Here is a 27,048-nt window from a genome sequence, read left to right as displayed (position 1 = left end):
CTTGAAGTTTCTATAAGTTTTTGCTGTGATATTAGTTGTTAAAAAACAGAAAGCAAATCAAGTTTATCCTTATTCTAACCTGCTGTTCATTGCACCACAACCCTCCTCCTCCTCCCTCTCTCCTCCTCCTCCTCCTCCTCCTCCTCCTCCTCCTCCTCCTCCTCCTCTTCCTCCTCCTTCTCCTCCTCCTCCTCCTCGGCTTCCCCAGCTCTGCAGGTTGAATCTATTGCCCCTATTTCCTGTCACATGGGTTTGGAAACAGGATCCCTGCTTTCTACTATCTGGTCCCGTGTCTGTGGTGTCAGTGCTGTAGTAGCTGCAGCAGCTGTGTGGAAGTTCAGGGACTTTTTGTTATTCCGCGGAGCAGAGAGGGAGTCCCTGCGCATCCGTCCGTCCACCTGAGGTCTTCTCCAGACTCTTTACCATGGATTCGTGGACCGTCACCTCCGCGCTTCTCCTCGCTGGGTTTATTTCCTCCGCAGCTTTGAATCATTTCGAAACCGGTAAGACACTTACAACTTTTATTCCCCTGCTTCCTCCCTTCTCTTCCTCCGAGGATCCGTCCCGGTGACTGCGTGCGTCGCGTCTCCAAACTTGATCTTTTACGCACAGATTACGCAGCAGAAAAACACGTTGATTCTAATGCTACGGGTTTTGTTTTCTTGTTTGGTGTCGTGCATGACACACATTGCAGTAGCAGTTAACTCCATTCATATAAATTGCATCGGAATGGTCCGAGTTCCGGCACGGCACGGCACGGTTTCCCCAAACTGCACGCTGCCTTTAAATCTCATGTGCAGGGTAGTGCAGCCATAGATAATAAAAGTCACGTTTGACTTGTTGTCAAACGTGAGCAGGGAGACTGGTCTGATCAGATATTTCACTTCACACCTTCAGGGTAAACACATCGGACTCAAACCGATGTGTCCTCAGACCTGTGGAGTCCCACAGCAACACGCCACCGAACCAGTGGATCAGTGTACATGTGCAGAAGAGGTTTAAAACCCACAGGAAACATTGTTTCACTTCGGGTTGGATCCTGGGAAAACGTTGCGCTTTTAACCCAAATCTGCAGCTTTTACGCACCAGAGTCTCCACCGACAACAACAACAGCGACGCCCCCTGCTGCGCTTTTACCAGCTCGGATCCCAGCACATCCCAGCACATCCCAGCACGCTCCACTCAGCTCATGTTCATGTGTTTAATTGAACCACACAAATATCCGCCACCCTCCTCTTCCTCCTCCTTAAAAACCTTCATCTCAATCATCTGATTCCATCCATTTAATTCACCATCCACTTCACGCTATTACGCAGCGAAATGCTCGAGTCACTGCGCAGAACTTCAAAGTTTAGTCTTTCTTTTTTCCTCGAGGCTGAATATTCTAGATTTAATGTGAATATCTAATAACGATGACCGCACAAACCTTCAGCTGCCCCTCGCTGTAATTTGTGCCGCGTTTCATGTCGCAGCAGCAAATCCTCGTGCTTTCCTTTTTAATTTTTTTGTCTCTTAATTATACCCTTGCATCTGAAATTAGAGGGTCCGCCATCTGGGCTAGTGCGTAAGTACTCCCATGTGTACCTATGTATTAACAAAGTATTTCAAGCGACGGTATTCCCCCTCATAACACTGCAGCAGGAGAAGAAAGAGGCACATTTGCTGCAGTAAAACAATAATTTCATGCGTCTATAAGAAGTCGGGCCCTTGAGTGTTTCATGCTCGTGATTCTCTGACATGTTTGACTCTGCAATTAAAGGGTCAAACTGAATATGACACCCAACGAGAAATCCACCTGGAAGCTCCTCTGCACTTAACTCTACTCTGACTGTCATAGTTGTTCACATGTGCAGAAATGTGTGTAACAGCAGAACAGTGCTCATTGACGGATGGATAAGCTTTGTTTATATAAAGCTACTCTCATACTTTACAACATTGAATTTAGCTCAAGTGCAAAGAGATGACGACACATAAAGAACATAAAAAACTGCTTTAGAAAATCAATGGATATAAAACCAAGCAAGTAAAACGTCTTCGGAGTAGAGCTCACTGAAATATACTAATACATCAGGTGAAGGTGGCATATGCATGAAGTTAAGATAGATGGATAGATAGATAGATTGATTGATTGATTGATTGATTGATTGATAGATAGATAGATAGATAGATAGATAGATAGATAGATAGATAGATAGATAGATAGATAGATAGACAGATAGACAGATAGACAGATAGACAGATAGATAGATAGATTGATTGATAGAAAGATAGATAGATAGATAGATAGATAGATAGATAGATAGATAGATAGATAGATAGATAGATAGATAGATAGATAGATAGATAGATAGACAGATAGACAGATAGACAGATAGATAGGTAGATGAGTTTAATTAATCCCCATGAGAAATTAATTTGCCATAGAAGCCATACAGTAAGAGATGTATAGAAATGCAAAAAAACTAAATACACAGTTAAATACTAAAGACAAAACCCTGTTAAATGAGGCACAAATAAATAAACTGTAGTTTAATACTCCTACATTTTCATATTTCCTACTACATGTTAATTGTGAGTGTATTAAAGTATTCATTTTGTCTATTTAACCAGGAAAAGCTCATTGAGATGCAGCATCTCCTCTGCTGGGATGTCCTGGTCAGATAACACAGAACAGACACATATCATGGAAAATAAAACACACATGTTAAAGGAGATGACATTGTTCCATGAAAGCTGAAGTTAAGTGTCTGGCTGAGAATCAAAGAACGAAAACTTCTCTGTTCACGTCCAGCGGGATGGAGCTGATGTTTGATGCAGCGTGTTGAGAAGTGAAGGAACCTCAGGGGGACAAGAGGCAGAGCTGCAAAACAACTCCTGAGTTTACTAAACACATCTCATCCTCATCCTTTCTGTCAGAAGAATCCAGGACATGTCTTGTGATGTAATTAAGAAGTAAAAATCTGGGCGTGTGCAAAGTTGAATTATTCACCGGCTGAGTTTTTTAGCTTTAACCGCCACAGCTGGGTCACGCAGCAGCTCATTAATGCTCCGCCGAGGAGCCGGCGACTGTCGCGTTTGTGACACGGCGTCAAAATCAATTCCACAGGAGTGCTTTCACTGTCACGGCAGACGGCGGCACTTCATGTTGCATTGTGGGATAATCGTGTTCTTGTGATATGCACGCGCAGACAATACATACGTGTCTATATATATACACTCACGGGCTCTAAGAGTAAAAGGACGAGTGTAGCTGCGGGTGAAGGATGACGTGTGAGTCGCAGGAGCAGATAAGTGCCTTTATGAAAACTGTAATATGAGAACAGGCTCTTCCTCAACACTTCATCCTCACAGTGTTAGTCAACCAGCGACTCTCATCCATAATGTACGTGATGTCTCTTCCACCTGAGCTCAGGGGCTTGATACAGAAAGTCGTCCGGGGCTCCCACGTGCTGTTGTGTCTCTGCAGCTCGGGCCGTTTGCACACATGCACACACGAGTGGGAGCCGAGTGCTGTCAGAGCTCTCGGGGGGGCTGAGGCGCAGACAAGTCGCTCTGTAAGCCGGTAATAACGCAGCTGGTGGCGTTTGGCGTCGTGGACGAGCCTGCGCTGGTTAATAAGCAGGGAATTGTTCTGTTCTCCAGCTTCCTGAACGAGTCCTACAGCGGTGGGTTGATGATGGAAGCCAGTGGAGGGAGTGAAAGACCCACAATGCACTTCTACGGACGTGTTTTGTTAAGTCATGCATCGTGTGTGTAGAAACAGAAGGTCGAGGAAGCTTTGTTTGACGGAGCCGTCTGAGTTGCTGTCACGACGCTTCACCTTTAACATGATCCTCTTTTAATTCAGCAGCAGGGAGAGCAGGCTGCTACATGCAGAGATAACCTCTCATCTGTCCCAGGGATTCTCCGCCTGGAGGTCAGGGGGGGGTTAAAGGAGTCGTTCTTTGGGAATATTACTGGCAGTCAGTTAGCTTAGCTTAGCACAAAGGCAAGAACAAGGGGAGAAAGGCAACAAAGCCCAGATAAGAACTGCTTCAGATCCAGGTCTACAATTTGCAAATTGTTATCGTCACATTTTAATATTTGGCTGTAACAAGCCTGATATAAGTGATATAACAAGTTTACTACTGAGCTACTTACGCCCGTTTCCTTTCTTCATCCTAATCTAAGATCTTCAGGCTGTAGCTTCCTTTTTAAGAGAATATATGAATCAATCTTCTCCTCTGTCAGAAAGCAGATAATTCTTAAAATGTTGAACTATTGCTTTAATAGTTTAGAGTGAATCTTTAAATTGTTCCCCAATCTTCTGGTGACATTCTGGAAATTATTCAAATAAAACAATAAAATATAATTCTTCCCATTCTGTGCCTGTCTGCAAAGAAGGGATGGTCGCGGTCCCGCCCCTACACAAGCTTGACCAACTGCGAGTCAGTCTCAGCTGTAAATCCTTACGTTTCACCTTACAGGAACAATTTACATTTATTTGAAAAGAGCTACCTAAAATACCATAAACCATCATGGAGACTGGAGTAGTTTGGTCAGTGTCCCATGCACTAACATGGAGGAGGTCTGTAGCCACGACTGAGGTCCAGATCTGCAACGAGAGCAACAAGGAACCAGCTCAATCTGTGTATCGCTGCACTTTCTTCTACCTTTAAAGTAAAGCAGGGTTGGTTTTGGCCGTGAGGCTTGAAAAGGTCAGGCTGTGACCTTCTGGCATCGTGGTACGTGTGTTCATTATGTCAGGAATACGTCCAGATGGAGAAAACATCAGGTTAATATCAGGCTGCTCAGTGTTTGGACTGATCGGACGAGACGAGAACTGCCTCTCGGGCTTTCTTTTCATTCACGGTCTTTGCCAGTGCTGTGTATAAGTAGACGTGCATGAAGTAACATGGGGAATTCTGAAGTATCTTATCAAACTAAGTTGCCACAGGTGAAGCTGCTTGATTGTTTCCAGGCCGACCTGCAGATATACGAGCTCTTTACCCTCATTCAACACGGGCACTTCTCCTTCTCCCTTGAAGCTGTGCAGGCACCAGATAGAGTGATGGCTGCATGAATGACAGCATGTGTTTTGATTTCTCTTTGTAGCCTGACATGCTTATAAACCGCTGCATAAGCTGGCAGGCCTCTGGTTCATCTGGCAGCGCTCAGCTTGTCCTGCTCCCTGACTGATCCCTGTCCAGCCGGGCACGATGTCGGCCTGGACTCCGTCAGATTCAGAGCCGCGGACGGAACTGGGCGTAGCCGTGCAGCGTGGCAGAGCGTGGTTAAATACACTGTACAAGCTCCTGAACAGTAGCTCACACATCTGAGCAGCTTCAGGAGGTTGACAGGTGAAGGATCCGAGTCTATGGGGCATGGATTGTGTTATTTGCAGCTGCTTGGCCTCAAGAGAGCGTTGAATGTCTGTGTCTCTGCACGTATATTGTTTACCTGTCTGTTAAACGCAGGGGAAACCAGTGGCTTCTATGTTTGTAGGATTCCCGTGTGTTATTTTGTGGATATTTCTGGATCTGGTCCGACCTACATGCGTGTCGAGCTGCAGCAAACAATCGTTTTCATTATCAATTACTGTACAAGTTCAAAGTGATGCTATCCCTTGAAACGGTAGTCGAGAGAACTGCCTCACCACGAGCTCCATTTCCTTCTGGAGCTCTTGATAACAGCATGTGATCTGCATCAGCAGATACAGACGTCTGAAGCCCAGTTGTGTTGGAGTTGTAAATAAAACTACAATCGACTTGTTTCTGGACAGCGTGAGGAGGCCTGAGTCCACGTTGGCCCTGAATCTGAGGTCTGTGGATTATTTATGTCCATGAAATATCTGACAGTAGTGAAAGGCCCCAAGTCTCATCTTCAAATAACTTGTTTGCAGTCCAAACCCAACAGATATTCAGAGCAAAATGATATGAAATCAAAAGCAGCAAACGCAGAAAAACTGAAAACAACAAACTCCTGATATTTTCCTTTTCAAACTTGCTGATGAATTTTCTTGCTTATCTGCTCCAGCTCCTCCACGGCCCTTCAGAGGATTAACGGGTGTAGATAACGGATGAATGATTAATTTTCAATCACTCAACAATTCAGTTTATCAGCTCATAATTTCAGCACTAACTGTAACCATCTGCAGTTTGTTTTAAAGGGGCCACGTCACGTCTAAGAGTCTCACGTCCCTATCGTCGCGTCTCCAACCTCATAGAGACAGTCCATACAGTGCAGGCTATGGTTGGGTTCTGTCCTTTAACCTCTGAGACAGCGTGTCCTTTGTGTGTGTGTGTGTGTGTGTGTGTGTGTGTGTGTGAGAGGGAGAGATGCTCCGGATCGTCTGCCTCGGAAGATAATGACAGAGCATCTTCAGCCGTTTGAAGAAACACTAGCTTGTGTTGGCAGCGGGAATCGGGACGACAGCGGGTTCTTAAAGAGTTTAGCATGAGGGCTTCTGGTGTGCGGGCGGAAGCCTCTGTGCTGACTGAGGGGAGTGTCAGAGGGCATTGTGGGAAGAGGGCGCTTTGGGTCTGGGTTTCAGATGTGGGCCCTGCGGTCGACCCCCCCCACCCCACCCCACCCCACCCCCTGCTTTCCGGTTCATAGAGATGGAAACCTCTCCTCCCTCGGTGAGCTTCTGTGTGGCAGGAGCAAGTTCAGACAAACCGCCGAGACGGATTGGTGTACTGTACAGTGTGTGTGTTAGTGTGTGTGTGTGTGTGTGTGTGTGCATGTGTAGCAGTAGCTGGATATGACTGTAGCAGCCAGTGGGAGTTTTAGACCTTTAGAGTTGAGACCTTCTCTCTTTCCTGAAGGCTGCTGCACTCCAGAGGATAGTCGGGCCCATTTAGGACCTGAATCCCATTCCGATAATTGCAGAGGTCGTTCCAATCCAGAGGTCAGCCAGTGCCCTTTATCTGCCCAAATACTCCAGAATTGTTTTGGGTTTAGAAAAGAATCTCGGAGCCCCCCCCGATGTAGAAGTTTGATATTTACGACCACCGGCTCCGACAGTTGTTTGCCAACCGCCATTAAAGAAAATTGAAGAAGAGGAAACAGAGTGTTTGTAAGATTCCAAGTCTGTGAAATCTTTTAAATACAAATAGAAACTGTGTGGTCTGACGTTCTGGCCAAATCGTCCAGTGTATGTGTGTTCTGAAGATTATCATATTAATAAAATCGGCTTAATCTGTCACTGTCATGTCTGTGGTCAATTAAAAGAGTTGAGAATCCGTCGTCCTTCCGATCAGAAGGGAACACAGTGGCGTTGTGATAATGCTCCAGACATGGAAGGAAAGATAAATGTTCTGGGTCAGTCTGAGAGGTATCATGACTAAACGTCTCTCTGAGTGCCTCATGCCGTGTGACATTTATCACCCTTGTTATGAGATGGACTCCGGCCATTATCTTCATACCGCGGCATATCACGCCAAAACAATTTTGCATGAATAGATTATTCTCCGTGGAAACACGAGTTTCAGACTCGCTGCTCTCTTTCCCCGGCTTGTGAGACAATGCTTGTCCGTTGTCTCTCCCTCTCAAGGACACGCCGACGTGTTGGCATCAATCACGGGACAGAGACAATCTACCGGGCACAAAGGGTTGCATTTACTGTCTGCTCTCTCATCACTCATCGGAATGATGTGTAAACTGATGACTTGGCCAAGCACCTTAAAACTTTATGCCTCTTGAAATGTCCTTTGGGCCCCGATCGGACCCGGTATCCCAGGACAGTTTGCACATGCAGCTCCAGTGAGTGTCTCCTGGTTGTTTCCACCATAAACCTCCTCTGTGGGTTGTTTTCATGCATAATCAGGTGCACACATGGAGTCCTCGTAAATCTTCATTGGAATGCACGAAGGGGTTAAACTCAGCAAGACAACAGAACTCACTAACAAACACCATCTATATGACTTTTTAAGGGTTCTCCTCCTTAGAAACAAGGCTCTGAATGGGTTGAGTTACACGGCTGACTCTCTAGTTAACTACGTTCCCTCTAGAGATCATCTGCAGAAAGTCTATAAGAGGTTCCCAGAGATCCAGCTTTTGTAAACTTAATCCAAAGTTGTGGAGAAGCTAGTTCAGTAAAAGTATTTTTAAAAAAACTAGATCTTGCACTTACTTTCTTTCATTTCTGTCTTTAAGCATTGTTTTATTTAAAGGTCCAGTGTGTAAGGTTAAGGTGACAGGGATCTATTGGCAAAACATATAATATAAAAATAATCCTAGTGATGTTTTCACATCGACACAAATGTGTTCCTGTTATTTAATTTTTTTTATACATATATTTTTATCACACTTCCTGTTTCAGATGCTTCACAAACCAACAGAACATTGTCCCACTAATTGTTACAAGATTGTATAATAGCATGGGAAGCTAATTTATAATCTAAATTGTTTTTTTCTCTATCGTAGAATGAACCATTTATAATAAAAAGTTTATATTTACACCAGAAGCGGGTCCTCTCTGCGGAGGCCGCCATGTTTTTTAAAAAAACACTCAAATTGGACAAACTAAACCTTTTGAGTTTTTATAACAACTGAAGGTTCCCACAGGTTCTTTCATGTTTTGAAGGGGAAGGCATGCAACATGCAACTTCACCAGATGTCACTAAATTCTACACACTGAACCTTTAATAACTACATTTAATATAATTTAAAAAATATAAGCTGTGTTAATGGAGACCATTTATATATTAAATGGCATCTAATTGATTAAAAACTAGGACATAGCTCATCGTGTTCTCTGGTAGCAGCAGCTCATAGCCGCCTGTAGCAGAGATATCAGAGAAGATATGTGCGGTCATTGAGAAGCCTGAAATGGAAAAGAAAATAGAGGAAAGCATTATCCTCTTTACATATCCCAACACTCTCGGCACTCAGCATGTCGAGACTTGTGAAGACAGGCCAACATTTCAAAGAATTCCCTTATTTACTGTGAGTCAGTCGACGCTGGCTCACAGACGGCAACAGGAGAGGACTTCCCTTTCCCTGCTGGTTTACTTCCTGTTGACCTCTGGGTGGTGCCCGGTTACGGGTCAAGTCGTGGGCAACGCCCTCGCTCCTCCACGCCGAGGGGGCCGGACTGCCCATAAAACCACTGACCACAAAGATGGAGAAACAGAGCTAGCTATTATAAACACCATCATGCTTATTATCATGCCACTGTGATTCTCGTCCTGTCGTGTTCAAAGGCTTGCGTTCGTTTGAACAAACCACCGCCGGCTCCGATTCTCGTTTCAAACCTCAGCCGAAGGTTCAGCTCTTTAACGTTTCTGTCACCTCGTGCAAATTAACCCCTGCTCAGGCGGTTGATCGGGCGCCCCGGCATGCAAAGCAGCCGGGCCGGATCCAGTTCCGGGACCTATGATGGCGTTGGTGGTGCAGGATGATCTGATAGTCATGTAAAGCGCTGAGTGGCAGAGGGAAGGGGCGTCCCCAAACCAACTGGTTCAGGGCTGCGTCACTCCGGTCTGCGATCGCCGGCGGTCACACAGGACAACATGGAATTAAGCTGTCAAGCCACGGCTGGCTGTGTACAACTGTCAGGCGTGAAAGAGATAAACAATGTTTAGGTGGGAGTGTGCACTCATGTGGCTTGTGAGGTTTCGTTGCTCAAAGGTCAGTCAGGACCAGTCACAGTATTCTCCTGGATGAGCTGTGACATGTTGGTTTTGGACGGAGCTCTGCAGAGCAACGTCATTTCTTCTCTTATTCTTTCACAACTTTTTTCATCTTCTCTCCAGATTGCATTCCCCGGCCTCTTTGTGTACTTTGACATTTGTGTATGTATGAGGAGAGCCACTCCAGTCGATGGCGATGACATTCGGCTGCTTTCTCCCACTCTCCCACTCTCTCTCTCTCTCTGTCTCTCTCTGAGTCTATCAGCTGGAACACACTCCAGGGCGAGGGGATAAATCAAATACTCGGAGAACAATAATGAAATACCACAGAGCCGTATGTTCCTCCATGAATTCTATTAACTCCCAAACAAACAATTGTTTTCATTATCAAAACTCAATTTAATTTACAGAGAATGGAAAATTTAAAGGAGGTTTTAAAGCCCCGGGGGAGGATGTGACTGATGCATGCAAATGTTACAGAAAATATACGTTCCTGCGTCAATGCTGGATTTATAGGATGACGTGAAATCAAAATAGAGTGTTATCAGCTCAGGGTGTGTCGGGAAAAGGAAGAGCAACCGAGCTGGTTTCCTAAAAACACTCATTGGCTGGTGTTGTGTTTCTGCAATTCAACAAGAACAGGAAAAAAAACAATTGGCTTGATTTGTTCTGGTGCAAATCCAAAAAACTGTTCTGGTTTCCTGTTTCTGTATTTCTCCTTTTCCAACGTACTATTAATAATTTCTGATTGAGGTAAATTAGCTGTTATTCTTTCTTTGATCCGAACGTGCACCATGTTCCAAACGTCTCGCCGGTGATTGGTCGGGTGCAAAAGAATCCGCTCCGGCCCCGAGGTTCAAAGCAAACATGTATTTTTGTGGTGTCGCAGGCAATTCTGAGTCCTGAGAAGTGTAACCATCAACATCACGGGAGGATATTGAGTTGCTACTGTGTGAGACATGACCTGTCCGGCGAACTTTACTTCTTTTTATACCATAGTTACAGTTGGGCCGGGGCCACTGAGGTCTGTGCTCCACTGCGGTAGAGTAATGTCAACCACTTTAAATAAATGGAGAGTAATTCTGCTGCTGAGCCCCGGGGTCTGGTTTGTGTCCAGTTGCGGCCGAAGAGACAAATTTTCGCTTTTTTCTCCGCGCCGGGGAAACGCCGTCAGACAAGACAGATGTGACAAGGACAAGCAAGTGGACATGGCTAAGTGGACTGAGCAAATGTCTGGACAAGTGCGGGGAGCAGACGTATAAGTGGTCAGCAAACAGAGAGAACAAGGCCAGTGGGCAGAGTCAAGACGCCGTGACGGTGAAATGTGGCGTGAGTGAAGTGCCGTGGATCAGAGGGCGCGGAACAAAAGTCGTTTCCATGTGGTCGTTTTTTTTTCCCAAAGAATATGGAAATAGACGTCCATTAACTGGAGCAGTGATACCTCGGGGACAGTTAACTGAGCTTAAACAGCTCATTCTACTTTACGAGTGCACAGGAACATCTCAGGCAACTGTTTGCACAAAAACCCTTTGTCCCCCCCACCCCCCCTTAGCCGGGGAGCCACTGATATCTCATTGCAATAGCGAGGCTCTTTGAAAGAGGCTGGAACTGAAGGGATGAAACCCAAGTCACCAAGAGGCCCGGGTTAGTTGTCTGCTCTGCATTGAAGGTGAAAGCCGCTCCCCGAGGTGGAGACAACGGGCTGGGCCTGCAGCAGCCGGTGTGGCACCAGCCCTTGACCAGCACCAGCGGAGGTGTGGTCACACTCGGCCGGTGCCGTGAAACAGAATCTGCAGGTCCTCAATAGATCCTGCGTAATGGATCCTCGTCTCAGGGAGGCCACCGGGATGCCCCCTGTCTTTTACCAGAGCCATCTGGTTCCTGGTATCGCTGCTCTTCCCACAGACACACAATCCACAGTGAAAGAGGATCACTTTCACCGTCAAGATCAGGAACTGGAGCCGTGGTTGAAAGGATTGTGATCGCTGTGCTCCCCTCGGTGGCAGCTTATTGTGTCCAGGGAAGTTCGCTCTTGTTTATCTGACCAGGTCTCATGATTTGATAAATGCTCTGATCTCTGTCCAGGTCATTCAGGCAAGAGCGTTCAAAACTAAATATTTGGCGATTAAAGCAAAACGTCTCAAAGTTTATCTCCACAATGTAGATGTGGATCTAAAGCGGAAAAAAACTCACTAACGAACGACGAGGGAACAGAGCAGCTTCTCCTTCTGTAGTTTAGAAGAGAGGCGAAACAAGTACATTTTTCCTGGTGTGTTTGTCACTCTCTCCCAACGAGCGCGCTGCAGATTCATTGGATGCAGATGGGTGCATGTTTGTGCTGCACACATGGAGCGTGTTAATCCACCACTGCGAGCGAGAAGTAAACGTTGCTCAAACCTCAAGACTTTTTCGTACACATCTATAACTGCTCCTCCGACGCTGACCCCTCTCCGTCCATCTCATCCTCCACGCTGCCAGCGGTCAGCTTCAGTTTCATTTAATCTCAGACATTTGATCAACTTAAGCCCAATTTCCAGTAACCATGTTGTTCCACTTCTGAAGGGAACAATTACCAAGAGGGGCCTCAAAGCTGCTTATGAGGCACAGGAGCCCCAGGCTGACGGGACGCCCGGTGGTCGGGTTGAAGAGAATATCCAGATATCTGATTCAGTTTGTTCTTTGTTAGAATATAGAGGTCGAGGGGTAAAAAACCACAGTAAACCAGAAAAGTGTCAAATAATCAGTTAGTTGATCAAGTGAAAACAGAACAATAACTATAAAGATATTTTTTATGCAATTCTTTACCATTTCTGGACATTTTAAAGTAAAGAATAATTGATTAATTAAGTATATAATAATAATAATCAGTGCACTAGTTTGTGCAAATCCTGCTAACAAACAAAAAAAATGAAGATGAAAACATATCTTCTCTGGCAGAGGTGATAAAAATGAACAGAAACATTGTGCAGGTGAGATAAAAACTTGTTTTTTAATCAAGTCTCTGAACTCAAAAGACAAAAAGGGACAAAGTCAAACAAGTTGTGAAGAAGAAGAGGAAGAGTCCACCTGTTTCCACTTTCCTGTTCATTTCCCTTTAACCGTCTTAATATCGACCGTAATGTCGTCAGTGCAGATAAAACTGCTGTAAGCAAGATTCAGACAAAGATAAAGCCCCCCCCCCCCCCCCCTCCCCCTGTTCCCTTTGACAAAATGCCACTGATTCACTCATTCCCCGAAATTAAACCGGTTTCACATTTAAGTGCTGGCAGGAAATCCACAATAGGAAATAACTCATCAAAAGCTGCAGAGCAAAGTATGAAGCTGTCGTCCAAGCAGCAGCAGCAGAGTGCAGCACCTGCAGCGGCTGCTGGAGGACGAGGTTCAGGACTGAGGCGTCAAAACTGAAAAATCTATTATCTGCACAACGACCTTCAGATCCACTTCCTCTGCTGAAGATAGGATTCTCTTGTTGTGTTTCACTCTAAATGAAACAAAAAGTCAAGACATCATAAACATCATAGAAAACAACCTGAGCTTTTGATCTTTTTACTTTTTTTTTTTGCATTACCCGCCTTCAACCTGAGACCTTTATTTATTCGAGTCTTCATCATCTTCCCCTGGACCCTGTAATCACTCAGGACCTCAGAGAGAGAGAGAGAGAGAGAGAGAGAGAGAGAGAGAGAGAGAGAGAGAAGAGATTGAGGAGGTGGTGTGTGTGTGTGTGTGTGTGTGTGTGTGTGTGTTGGAGGTAGAGGGGGGGGGGGCTGTAATGGCTACACTCAATCCCCTGCAACAGCACTGACAGAGCCTCAGACTGAACCAAACCACATATAATTTACATTCCTCAGATACCAGCTAACCTGAGCACAAACAGGACGATCGAAAACAGGTGTGTTCAGCAACCAGCCTCCTCTTCTGTTTTTCTTTCTTCGTCGCTCACCTCTCTCTGACTCGCTGCTGCGGTGGTGCTGGTGGTGGTGATGGTGGTGGTGGTGATGAGCCTGAGGTGGACCAGAGCCGACCTGAGCTCCATCACTGTGATTCTATCATTGGAGTTTTATGAAAGGTGGAAATCTGACGAACGAACACACGAGCGTTGTGAGGAGAGGAGCTGGGGGAATTGTCAGACATGTGCACTTAAACACACACACACACACACACACACACACACACACACACACACACACACACACGTAGGCTCACACAGTCAGTGGGCGGATATCTCCAGTGCAGTGACGAGTGGGTGAGAATGGTATCGCCACAATGACACTGGCCTCTACCACTGAGGGAACAAAGGAGCCTGTGTGTGTGTGTGTGTGTGTGTGTGTGTCACTCCACATCGGATTCATCTTAAAATACTGCGGCTGCTCTGCTGATGAAAATTGCTCCCTTTCATTCTTACTGTAAATGCATCTGGGGGGGGGGGGGTTGGGGGGGAGGGGGGAGGAGGAAGTCTGGGTATGAGAGGGGAGAGGCAGAGAGAGAGAGAAGCAGGAATGATATGGGCAGCAGATTAATGCATGTTTCTCTCACTGCTTTTTGTTGATCGGGTCTGACGCTGCAAGTTGTCTGAGACGCCGTTTCACCGAAAACCAAAAAGGACGAGAGCGACCTTTAAAGACCTCGGCTCAGGGAAACACCAGCCAGTGATCCTCTGCTCATCAAAGGGCTGCATGCTGTGTGAAGCCCATACGGGGACGTGTTGCTTTCTTCACAGGGCGAGAGACATGTTTTTCTGTCTCTAAAAGCCCGGCATCGCCCGCGCCGTTGGTTTTGCCGGCGAAGGGCCCCGACACGCAGCTGCGCCACAGAGCTCAGTGTGGAATGAGACCGGTTCCTTCCAGCTCAGATGTTTGAGATGCTAAAACCGCGCGTGCTGTTAATTTTACAAACCCGGGGGCCTCGTCGGCAGCGTATATATATATAACACGGGGAGATGTGGAAAGAAAAAAAGAAAACGGCCACTTCATTGGAGCTCTGCACACGAGGGAGAAAATTAGAGGCCGGGTTAACAATCTGCAGGATCATAAAAACGGTCTTTGTCCCACCCTGACTCACCCGCTTGCCTCCCTCTCTTCTTTCTTCTTAAATCTGCCTCCCCCTCCAATGCTCCTTCTCTCTCAATCCCTCTGAAGTGTATTTCTGGTCGGCCGAGATGTCGATGTTTGTTGTAGAAGTTGATGATGAAGGAAAGGAACGCGGACCCAGTACTTACAAGTATAATAATGTTTATTACACAGAAGTTTCACAGGTCAGGACGAGCTCTAGAACTCGGAGAAATCACCCAGGCCAGATAGTGAGATCTCACCAGCCGTGGTCTCACACACATTACATAGAGAGGTTAGTTCCGCCCACGACTTCGGGTAACATGTCATCCCACCTAGAGCCTTCTGCCTAATAAGGACGTGTTTCGTACATGAAGATGAAAACACAGCGGTCAAGGATCTTCCCTTTACCCCCATCCATTTGCTGGTCAGAGGTCATTCCAAAGAGGGAGAGACCTACTTGAATAAACAGCTGAAGGACTCTCTGGGTATGTCTGAGAGTCACAAAAATAAGCATCATAAATATAAACACATGCTAAAATCATTAAATCTAGTAACTCTAATACACGACACCTCCCTGAATCCTCAATGCTCTCGATCAAACCTAAAAGTTCTAAAACTCCAAACTGAACTCCCTCAGCTCCTCTCACCCTCACTTCCTGTCCCTGCTTTCTCCCGGCTGCTGAAGTTCTTGTTTACTGTCAGAGTTGTTTTAACACAGGTTCAGTGGCATGTGTTGAGCATGCAGGAGTCGTCCCATCTGCTGGTTTAACCCCTGTCCTCTACACTGTGTGTGTAGTCGTGTGATTGTGCGGATGAGTGCGTGTGCGTTGGCGTGTGTGTGAGCAACCTCGAGGATAGAGGCCGAACAAGCTTTTAATCTTGTTTGGAAATTTGGCCTCTTTCCTGGCAGATGTTGAGAATGACTTGTGGAACCCGCACAGAGGTGCCAGGGTGGGGGGGGTAATTGAACACGACACCCCGTCCGCCCTCATGTCAGCTCGGCTGGCAGAGCCCTGATGTCGACATTTCGCCTTTGGCTTCCTTTCCCCCGAAGGGTTTCAGCGAATCCTTCAATGTCCTTTACATCAAGAGTCTGCAGCCGAACGTCTGCCAAGTGAAAAACTCAGAATCTAAGATCTCGCTTGATCCTCGTCCACTATCCAAACCCAGAAACTGCCCTTGTTCTCTCTGTGTCGAGCTTTATCAGATATCATCCCAGCCAAGTGTATTGGAAAAATTACTTGGTGTAGTGGAAAATAGCAAAGTGTGGTTGAAACCCATTTGATAGTTGAAGAGTACATTTTTGCATACCTGTCTGAAACTCAAGGACCTGAAATGTTTATGACCTGAAACATGTTTGACCTTTCCATATACCTGTTTGACCTTTCAATTACCTTTTGACTATCCAAGGAACCCAATAGAAATGTATGTAAATCATTTGTTCTTGTCCTTCGGTTCCTGTCTGAATCTACCCTACAGAACCTAAGAAGTTTCCTCAGGACTCAAATCAGCCTCTGACACAACAAAATGTTTATATGTATGTCTGTATATGACAAGGTAAATACAGTTAGTTTAAATTACCGACAACCTTTCCAGTTTATTCCCGTTAATTCCCGTTAATTCCCGTTAATTCCCGTATATCCCCGTTAATTCCCATGGAAACTTTGAATATTCACGGAATTTTGCAACCCTAGCTCCAGGAGATTAGACTCTTTTCATTACAGACTCGAATAATAGGGGCTGCACTAGAATGAGAAGGAGCCATGTTTTATAGGTGCTACCCAGCTTCCCTGGCAGGCCGTCCCGTGGCCTCGTGGCTGCTGCGGTGCTGAACTCAGGAGGTGCGGCCGTTTCAGGAAGAATGGCGGTGAAAGAAGCTATTTTGGGAATGAATGAGGTCTTGGTTTATGGCCTGGTTATCTGGGCCTACAACCGAGGGCAGAGCCATGAAGCGAAGAGGAGGAGGAGGAGGAGGAGGAGGAGGAGGAGGAGGAGGAGGAGGAGGAGGAGGAGGAGGAGGAGGAGGAGGAGGAGGAGGAGGAGGAGGAGGAGGAGGAGGGTACGATCCCATTGAGAAGTCATTGTCTGCAGGTTGAACTCGTCCGAGGCCTCAGTGTGTGTTCAGCATCACATGGACCCTGTGGAGTGAGGGCGCTTTGAAAACAGGGATTCCTATAGGAGAGGGGAGATCAGAGGAGCGAGGGGGGGGGGCAAGGTGTGGTCCATTAATCGGCAAAATCCAGTTTCATTAAAAGAGCCGAATGAATCTATAACTATCTGTGAGACCGGGATCATAAATGTAAAGCAGCCTCCCCTCGATCCTCTGAAGTCTGATGTGGGTTTGATGTGGAAATTGATGCTGTTGGGGGGGTGAAGGGAAACCAGACTTGTGCTGCAGCCAGCTGTGTGCCCCCCCACCCCCACCCCCCCCAACCCACCCTTTCCAGAAAGGAACTCTGTAACCCACCACATCTGGCCTGGTTTGGCCCGGCCCTGGCCTCTGTTCTTACTACACTGACATTACAACTGTAATGGCTGCCAGGACGCGGTGGAGGGGGGGGGGGGGGCGTCTCGTGACGGATTGAGTATCGATAATCGACCACGTCAGCATCTCATACTTTGTACCCCTTCTGAAATTGTCTACGTTTTAAACGTGCAGCTTCCACTTGGAGTTGGTGCTGCCGGTGCAGATTAGCCTTTTCTCTGTGTGATGCTCCTCATCGATGTTTCCCTCAGAAAATCAGTAAGTGTGATTTTTGTGATAGTGGAAATATTCCTCGTGCACTGAGCCGGGTTTTCTCTGTCCCCAAAAGCTCCAGGCATGTAATAAAGATGGAAGGAAGCTGGTTGTGTGGAACCCTCAGGAGGAAGCAGGCGTCTGTAATTATCACCGCGTTTCATCCCTCGTGTGACCCGGCAACGTGCTGCACACAAACCGTTTGTTTGTGAGCTTAGGGTTTTTTCTTTTTTTTTGTTTTGTTTATGTTCTTGCGATCACGTGACCAAGCTTCAATCTCCCCCGACCCCCCCGTCCCTCCGCCCCCCCCCTTCCCGGAGCATCAAGTGCATTTGAAGTCGCAATGTGGAAATCATTAGCCGCAAATCCCAACAAATATAATGACAGGGCGATTAGCTCTCTCTCATCCATCCTCTGTTGCTGTGCTTCAGTCTCTCTCTCTCTCTCTCTCTCTCTCTCTCTCTCTCTCTCTCTCTCTCTCTCTCTCTCTCTCATCCATCCTCTGTTGCTGTGCTTCAGTCTCTCTCTCTCTCTCTCTCTCTCTCTCTCTCTCTCTCTCTCTCTCTCTCTCTCTCTCTCATCCATCCTCTGTTGCTGTGCTTCAGTCTCTCTCTCTCTCTCTCTCTCTCTCTCTCTCTCTCTCTCTCTCTCATCCATCCTCTGTTGCTGTGCTTCAGTCTCTCTCTCTCTCGCTCTCTCTCTCTCTCTCTCTCTCTCTCTCTCTCTCTCTCTCTCTCTCTCTCTCTCTCTCTCTCTCTCCCTCCCTCTCTCGGGCTCGGTCAAGGGCGAGTCCTGCCTCCCTTCCCGAGTCTTTCCCGGACTTTTTTCTATTTGTAGATCTGCATGTATTTTATACGAGGCCTCTGCCCCCCCCCCCCCCCCTTTTCTCCCAGTCTTTCATGCGGTGGTGGTTCTGTTTCCCATCATGGTTCCGTGATGAAACCACACGAAAGCCCGGGCCCTCGTGACGAGAGCGCAACAGTTGCTTGGTGACAGGGGACCGCGGGTGTGAGCTGGGGTGGGGGGGCGGGGTGTGTTCAGAGGGGGGAGGGGGGGTGGGTGGAGGCGGGGGACGGACCAATCAGCAGACGAGCTCATCACTTCGCGCAGGACAAGGGTAAAATGGCCGTGCGGCTCTTAAATGCTCCATTCATCTTTACCATGGCCTCACTTCTCTCTGAGTCCGTGCAGATCTGCTACTTCCCATTCCCACCACAAGCAAATGGTGCCTCCAAACCACATGGAGCACCGCCCCCCCCCCCCCCCCCCTCTTCCTCCCGGTGGCAAAACGCTGCCATATTTACCATCTCGTCCTGGAAAGCGAAGTTGGCCGCCGCAGGACGGGCCGGCTGCCAGCGACAGTTCGCTCCCAGCCGACCGTGTGCAGGCGAGCTCGGCTTCATCCTGCAGCTCCAGAGAGAAGTTTCCTGAAGGAGCAGAGGAGACGTTCACAAAGTCATTTGGCTCTTTCTTCCTGATACAGCGGCGCCGCCACGCTGCCAAGTTCACTCATTCTAGCACGCGCTCTTTCTGAGGGGGAGATATTTGAAGGATGTGAGCTCATTGGGGATGCAGCCGGTCGCCCTGGCCTGATGTTATCCTCTCTGACTCGGGCAGGAACGGTCATGATTGCTTTCGGGGAGCAGTGACTCATGATTGTGCCGCTGCCAAACTCTCTCGTTACCTTCTTTTTTTGTTCTGTTGCCGTGGCTGCGGGCGTCCCAAAAAAAAAATAAAAAAAATTATGCATTGAAAATCAATCATGGCAGAGTCCCGTCTGCCCAGATTAGTATAAATCATTTTACACAACGCATATCCAAATACCTTCATTCTCGAACTCGGGATTCAAACGCCTCCTTACATCCAAAGTCTTCTACAAACTGCTCCATGGATCCTCTGCATCCTTTAGCACAGGTCAGACCGAGTGTGCTTTATTTACCACTTTCTAGTATATAGACGTATATTTCATGCACAGGTAACACGTTGCTAACTTATCTGCACTCGCACCCTGTTTTGCCAGCACCCGTTATGAGTTAGTGTTGTATAGAGAGTGAAGGGCCTATGTCCTCCAACTCTGCCACTGCAGCTCGCTCAGATGTCAGGATTCAAACGCCTCCTTACATCCAAAGGTTTCTACAAACTGCTTCATGGATCCTCTGCATCCTTTTGCACAAGTCAGACCGAGCTGTGTTTTATTGACCACGCCTCACCTGTCCTCTGGGCGTCAGCCGGATGAGAACCCATCCGTCCAGCTCTCTCACTGCTCCCCAGTGTAAAGGTGGGAAGAGCACGACCCCTGTTGTAACGTCATTAAGTTGTTTCTCTGACTTTATGGAGTCGTGTTCCGCCTCGGCCGCTCGCAGGTGGATTTACGACCGGCCGGTTGGTGCCCCGGCACGCCGACTCGAGGTGGTATTAATTTGCTGAGAGAGTGGGGAGCCATTCACAGACAATAGAGTGGCATCGTAATCGCAGGAAGCCGACAGCGTGCTGCTGTTGAGCTGCTGTCAGCCAGACGATGTACAGCTGATGAGCTCGACTGAACAACAACTTTAATTAAACGCAACTTTGGCCGACAGATTGCAAACAGCCCAGGCCTCTGATTATTGCAGAAATTAAGTGTTGGCAGTAAGTTGTGTGGTGAATGAAAGAGGCTTTAATATCTGCTTCAATGCAAAGTTACGGCTGTAAATACTGCAAAGCTCGAATTTCACGAGTAAACAGCTGATAAGAGTCTTTCACAGACAGTGAAAAGGTTTTGGCCTTAATGTTTCCCGATATGAAAACGTAGATTTTAAAGCACATTTACATTTTCTAGTCACTTATTGTTATTTACAATCAAGTTTATGGTCAAACTTTAAGATATAAAGGCTCAAATAAAGACTTTTTGTCATAAGAGTTTGATGATGTCAGCTTTGGAACCATTGCCTGATTATTTAAATACATCTGGAACTTTACTCCCAAATATCAGCCCCCAAAAATCCGTATAAATACTTAATAACATTGATTTATGAGTTTGCTGATATCTTGTCTCAACTTTGAATCACCGATGTTGCATTTCGACTGAACAATCCCCGAAGAAACGTAGAAGAGGAGGAAAGAGAAGAGAAGGAAAGGTGGGAGAGATGATGAGAAGAGAGAGAGAGAGAGAGAGAGAGAGAGAGAGAGAGAGAGAGAGAGAGAGAGAGAGAGAGAGAGAGAGAGAGAGAGAGAGAGGGAGGAAGTTTGGAAACCCATCAGAAAAGGAGAAAGCGCCCGGAGCACAGCTGGTTCACCAAAGGGCTGAACGACTGTCATATTGCTCCGACAGCTCGACTGGATGAAAGGAGCCGGCCACTGGCAGAGCGCTCACATAGCAACCGGACGCCATGGAGACGGGCCAAACACGCATCAATAGCTTTTGTTTTATTATTATGATTAGTGGTGTTTGATTGACAGGCGTGACGATAAAAGAGTTTTTAATTATTTAATTTGGTCGTTTGCGCAACGTTTTCAGGTGCAGAGGAGATTGTGTCATCGAGGTAGAAACATGGTTACACACACACCCAGCATGTCTCACTTCCTGGTATATAGATGTATATTTCATGCACAGGTAACACGTTGCTAACTTATTATCTGCACTCGCTCCATGTTTTGCCTGCACCGGTTATGAGTTAGTGTCGTGTGTTTGTTCTGTGGATTCCCCTCTGGTTGCCCCGGAGTTGAATCCTGCTCTGTCAACAGCCGACGCGTTTGTGAGTAATCATAACAGGCACATGATAAATTAATATGTTCCAGCGTAATGCAATCAACAGGAGAAATCCAGTTGTAGCTGTGAACCCCCCCCCCCCGAGGCTCAGTGCGATCAGTGCTCATCAGCCTTTGTTTATTTGAACTGCCTCTCTCGGGGAAGAAAGGACTGTTCCACCGCCGCCATTATTTTGCCTTGGGAACTTGTCTCTCTCTCTTTCTCTCTCTCTCTCTCTCTCTCTCTCTCTCTCTCTCTCTCTCTCTCTCTCTACTCTCTCTCTCTCTCTCTCTCTCTCTGACTCGGCCATATGGTCGTCGTGCACTTCCTGGAAATTCAAGACGTGTTTGTTTTCGCTGTATATCTGAGGGGCGTGTGTTGACATTAATTGGAACAATACTGTGACTGATCTTGTTATAGCACTTTTGGCCAGAGCTTTAAATTCATTACGCCTGGGCAACGAATACACTGATCCCAGAACTCTTGTTCTATGGTCCTTCCAAACAAATTAAAACACTTTAAAAACTCAAGAGTCTTTCAGAGAATCCAGATTCAGGTCACATATGTCTCTCACATGTTTGTTTAGAACCTCTTGCCAAGTAAAGGACGTCCAAGCTCCAGATTTGAGTTTCGTTTAAGTCTCCTCATCTTTCCCTGTTTCATTTTTCTCTTCACAGAGTGCTACACTGCCAACGGAGAGGACTACAGGGGCCTCCAGAACCAGACCAGCCTGCATGCTGGTAAACCCTGTCTCTTCTGGAACGAGACCTTCCAGCACCCGTACAACACCCTCAAGTACCCCAACGGAGAGGGAGGCCTGGGCAGCCACAACTACTGCAGGTGACTTTACTCCACCTATTCAAAAACATGACAAAAGAAGTCGACAAATCATCTTTACCCTGAGTTTTAATCTGAAATAATGAGGTCATGACCCACAGGTTATTGTAGCTCTTCCAGGTATTGAATAGTGGACCTCAGGGAAAACATTTTCTGTAGGGGAAAGAAGAAAATAAGCTCTAATATGTTTTTAATCAACATTAGTGGCCTGAAATATCATGGGAATAATACAATTCTCAAGAAAAGTTTCCAATCTTTTTGGCTTTGGAGTATTGTTAGTTTATAAAGATATTCTGCTACTTAAATTTCACCAACTATGTTTCTGATTTGTCTACGATGAAGCATATTGAACTCATGCTGTATTTATAATTAATTAATGAATTAATGACATTAGTCCTGCAAACAACTAAAACTGCTCCGTTAGTATAAATGTCCATGTGTTTGGGTTAGAGTTTATTCAGAATTTTTTAGATTTTATTTCAGTTCATGTCGTCCTCAGCATTTCAAGTAATCTTCCGTCAGAAACCGAGAGGATTAGAAACCGTTCCCTCATGGTTTTCATAATTATTGTGAAGCAGTCGCCTCTGTGCTTGAGATTCAACAGATTTTTCCACAGAATCCTCGGCTGTGGCTCGCGGGTCGAGGCTGCCATCTTCTCACCAGCTGAAGTAATATAATATTAGTTTACATAACAGATGTAAAAATGTTTTGACGTGTACATTTAAAGTCTGTCTCTCTAAACACCGATGTTTGACAGAGCTTTGAACTTCCCAGACAAGCTGTTTGACTTTGTGAATAATTCAGAACCAGCACATTGTCGTTTTGCACCCGACTCTGAATATTTGATTCAGCCGAACCCGCACGGCTTAGTCATCACACGGAGACAAACACACACCCGGTGAGTTTGTGTAAGCAAATCTTTGTGTCCCTCATCCCTGGGACGTGAGGCGACACGGTGGCTTCGGGTTTCTAACCATCGCCTCAGTCACACTCCACAAGTGTGAGAGCGGCTGCGTGTGTGCGACCGTCGGGGGTTTGTGTACTTCCCCAGGGAGCTGGTTCAAATTCAACAAGACGGCCAGAACAGTGGCTTTAGCCCTCGTCGCCAAGCCATGAGAAACAGAACCCCCCCCCCCTCCTCCTGCACCCAAAGCCTCTGAAACATTTCTAAGTCATGGTTGTCAACTCATAACGCAGCAATGCTTTGAAGTGGACCTGGACAGATTTGTTTTTTTACTTGAAGTGGAAGTCAGGAGATTGACGAGCGGGAGACATGCTGAGGCTTGAGGGAGGATTCCCCCCCCCTACGTCCAACAAGACACATTCTGACCGGACTCCTCCATTGTTTGGGTCCGGCTTTTTTTTTGGCCGCCGATGCCGTGAGCGGCTTTTCCGACTCACTGACAGCTCAGAGCTTTGTTTCTCTTCCTGACAGAGGGATTTCTGTCACATGCGGCCGCAGCCCCAGCCTCCTTGTAAATACCCCCCCCCCCCTCATCAGCAGCTCTCTGGGGACCAAAGTGGCCACTTCATTGTGAAAAGACGAGGGATGGCATCCATGGCATGTCCGCACAAGGTCAAGAATGTCTTGGATGTGTCCGTCACGTGTGTGTTTGTTGCCGTGTGCACATGTTCCGAGCCGAGCGTGAAGAAATGTTTGATCACAGAGAGTTGGCTCGTGGGATTGTTTCTTTTCCAGCCATGTGGCCGTTGTTGCTCAATTTGGATAACAAATCTCCCCATTTCCATGAAGCGCCATTCAAATTCAGTTTTTTTCCAATATTTCTTTAACCCCTTTCTCCCTCGAACGCTTCCTCGTCCCTTCTCTGCTTCTCTCTCATCTGAGGCTTAGATTTCCAGCTCGGAGTTTCTAGGTGGTAAATGTCTCTGGTGGTAATTCCCAGACAAAAGGGGGTGATAACAGAATGAAAAGCGAGAAGGAGGAGGAGAGCCGGGGCGGTTGTGGCATTTCTGACCCCGAGGCAAATTGTGTTTTTTTTTCACGAGAGGAGAGCCGAGGCCGGTGCACAGGTGGATAATGCAAAGCCGGGGGAATCACCACATTCTCGACTCGCACACACTCGGCTCTAAGCGTGTATCGGATGTTGAGATGTGGAGGAATCCCACACTCACGTCCCGTCCCATCACTGGCTGTTTTCGCGGCGGTGATTTAGGTGGAGAGGGCACCACAGTGGAGCCGGAGAAAGAGCCCTAACAGCTCCCACATCTCATCTTTATAGCCGGCTATAAAACACCCCAGTGAAAACAGGGAGGAACTGGGCCGAGGGAAATGTCACATTATTCCCCTGAAAAAAAAAAAAAAAAAATGAGCACAAAGCCTCAAGTAAAAGGACAAGAGCTCTCGTGTCTGAGCCGAGACTCAGCGAGACTAATCCCATCAGTGGATATCACATTACTGATCATCTGGGTGGTTCGATTCACAACTCATTCCACAACTTGAAGTAGAAGTGAGTATTTCAACCTCCAGCTGAAGTTCTCCTCTGACCTTTTCCTCAATACTTCACAACATTCATAAGAACAACTCCCACTGATCGAAAGTGTGATTTACATTTCGTTTATCGTTCCTCCTCATCTATTGTTCCCCGGCTCGTATTGGGAGTCTCCCCCTGGTTCATGAAGCGGTTGAATGGGTTTGCCGGCCGTTTCCTGCCTGTTAATATGCAGGTGTGTGTGTGTGTACTGTAGAATTTATGAGTGTCCACTATGGCTTCTAATGCTTTTGCTGAACACAGATGAGATAATGGAAATGCCAGAGTGAATAGTGTCCCCAAGTTGATTGTAATTGGATCGCTATGATGTCAGGTGCAAAATCTGAGGTCAGGGAGAAACTGCAGCCAGCTCGTCCACTGCTCCACGACTACATTACCCTCCCTGTGTGCGGCGCTTTGTTAAATTAGAAGAAGTTAATAGAAGTGTCCCGTGAGAAGATGTACTGTGCGGCGCCATCAACATAATAGCGACCTCAGAATAGAAGTGAGATCCTGTTTCATGCAATAAAACAAACCCCTTGTCAGTTTTTCTCAAGTGTGGTATAAAGGTTTTTTTAAAGTAAATACAAAAAAGTTCTGCAAAGTTAAAAAGCCCAAAGTCAGTGAAGGGAGCTCCCCCCCCCACACAGGAAACACTGAAGCTCCCGAGCAACCTCGTCATTAATCTGAATTCTGTGTTCACCTGGTCTGTTACGCCTCCTAACAAGTAATACAAAAGCAGAGGCCGACTTTTCCTACACAAGCCCTTAAAGAGAAAAGGAGCTGAAACCAAGTGTTTCAGACAGAGGCTGAACAGAGGAGCTGCAGCAGTGGACAGTCTGAGGAAAGTGACGTTTAAACCTTTTCAATTACAATTATGAAGCTGGATAAAAGCAGAATATATTTCCTTTGGACTCACGTAGCGGAGTGAAGCTTAGTTTAAACCTTCACAGATCAACAGTGTTTGTTGATGACGCACAATTTGGCGACAATGGCTGCTGCTGGACCTCAGCATGTGACACAGGAAGAACCAGGACCTCGTATTTTGCACAATTGGACCGTGACAGAACAACAATGGACAGTGGACTGTACATATCGCTCCACAACCAAGAAGGCCTCTCCTTCAATACATGCATTCATACAGCAGCAGCAGGCAGCGGTTTGCATGCTAAATCATCCAAGTCAATTAGAGAGTCTTCTCTCAGGCAGTAAATTGCCAGACTGTGATCTGCTGTTGACCTCAAACCAGAGGAGCCACTCTCCTCCCCAGATCTGTAAAATCACAGGCAGTTGGCATTCATTTAATTAAATTAATAATTTGCCTGCTGTGGGCTGGGCAAATTGCAATGACGCTTGGTAACGGTATCGCGGTATATTGCCTTTGCTTTTAAAACACAAACCAGGTCCATAGCGTGGAAACCGCACAGGTTTTCCTCCTGTTTGTTAGTTTGCAGCAGCTTCAAGTTAAGTCATTGTTGTTCTGACCTTAATCCAGGAGTCACAGTGCAGAATGAATGTCTGTGTCACAGTGAGAGCCGGCGTGGCGGCGGCACAGGTGTCACCACTATTGTGTGCGGCCTGTGTTTCTGCCTCCACCTCCCCAGAAGCTCCACCAGGGTTTGAGTGACAGAGATTTCCTCATCACAGGGTGAACGTGCGGCTCGGTGCAGACGTCCGTGCAGCCTCCAATCTGTTGTCACCGCTCGGCACAACGCCGCAGGGGCACCGACTGCAGCCGGCCGCAGCAGACCGGGTAGAACCGGGTATAATAAGAAGAACTACGCATCCGTGGTGTCCACAGCTGTGCCCGTGCGTGTCCGCGAGCGGGGGGGGGGGGGGGGTAATTGAGGCTTTACACGCCTCTGATTCTGCAACGCCGCCGTGCTGTCCACACGGCCACCGCCACGCTGCTTCGTTTGCAAACACGTTCTTTCCACACGATTTGCACACGCTAAATCGTCTTCTTCTTACCGGCAGACCAGACGCAGATCAGTGCACTGCTCCCTCCTACTGGCGCAGTTACGTTATCGTCACTAACAATCTGTTTACTAAACAAAACCAGTCTTCAATCTCACTTAAAGAACAAATGAAAGCATGTTCTTCCCGGCACTCGCTCACATGGTTTGATGTAAAGGATTTTCAGGGGATTTATGTTGTAGTTTCACAATGCCAGTCGTTTTAAAGAGGGTCGTAAATTAACTTATCGCGGTACAAGGAAAAATGGTTATTAAAGGAAACCTTTTGAACAGCCGCCAGCTAGGAACAGCTGTTTTTGTCAGTGTTCAGATGTGAGCTGCTCCGACTTCGATTCAGCAGCAGCACAGAGCCTGAGAGGCGGAACGCTCCGTGGCTGTGGACCGAAGTGTGTGGCTCACCGCGAACACACAGACTCAATCAGACTAATTGTGCCAATTAAGTGTCCAAACATCTTCAGAGATCTACCTCTGGGTATGGGAGTGTTCCAACAGGCGCTTCTTCCCAGAGCCTCTGACGCACATCGATGGGAATACAACCCCCCCCCCCGCAACCTCCTAAACAAATTCACACGTTACGCACGAGAATGTACATACACACACACGTACATATATATATACAT

At 46.9% G+C, this 27,048-nt stretch overlaps 1 protein-coding gene across 1 annotated transcript in view; it reads left to right on the top strand.

Annotated features, from left to right (window-relative positions):
• Window positions 1-424: 424 nt before the first annotated feature.
• kremen1 (kringle containing transmembrane protein 1) overlaps window positions 425-27,048 on the top strand; it is a 53,513-nt gene continuing 26,889 nt past the window's right edge. The window contains exons 1-2 of the mRNA XM_061072299.1: window positions 425-503; window positions 21,804-21,966. Of these exons, the coding sequence (XP_060928282.1) occupies window positions 425-503; window positions 21,804-21,966 (242 nt within the window). The remainder of the gene's footprint in view (window positions 504-21,803; window positions 21,967-27,048) is intronic.

This window comes from Limanda limanda, chromosome 5 (genome assembly GCF_963576545.1).
Source record: "Limanda limanda chromosome 5, fLimLim1.1, whole genome shotgun sequence".
Taxonomy (NCBI): domain Eukaryota; kingdom Metazoa; phylum Chordata; class Actinopteri; order Pleuronectiformes; family Pleuronectidae; genus Limanda; species Limanda limanda.
This window is presented reverse-complemented; position numbering and strand designations above follow the sequence as displayed.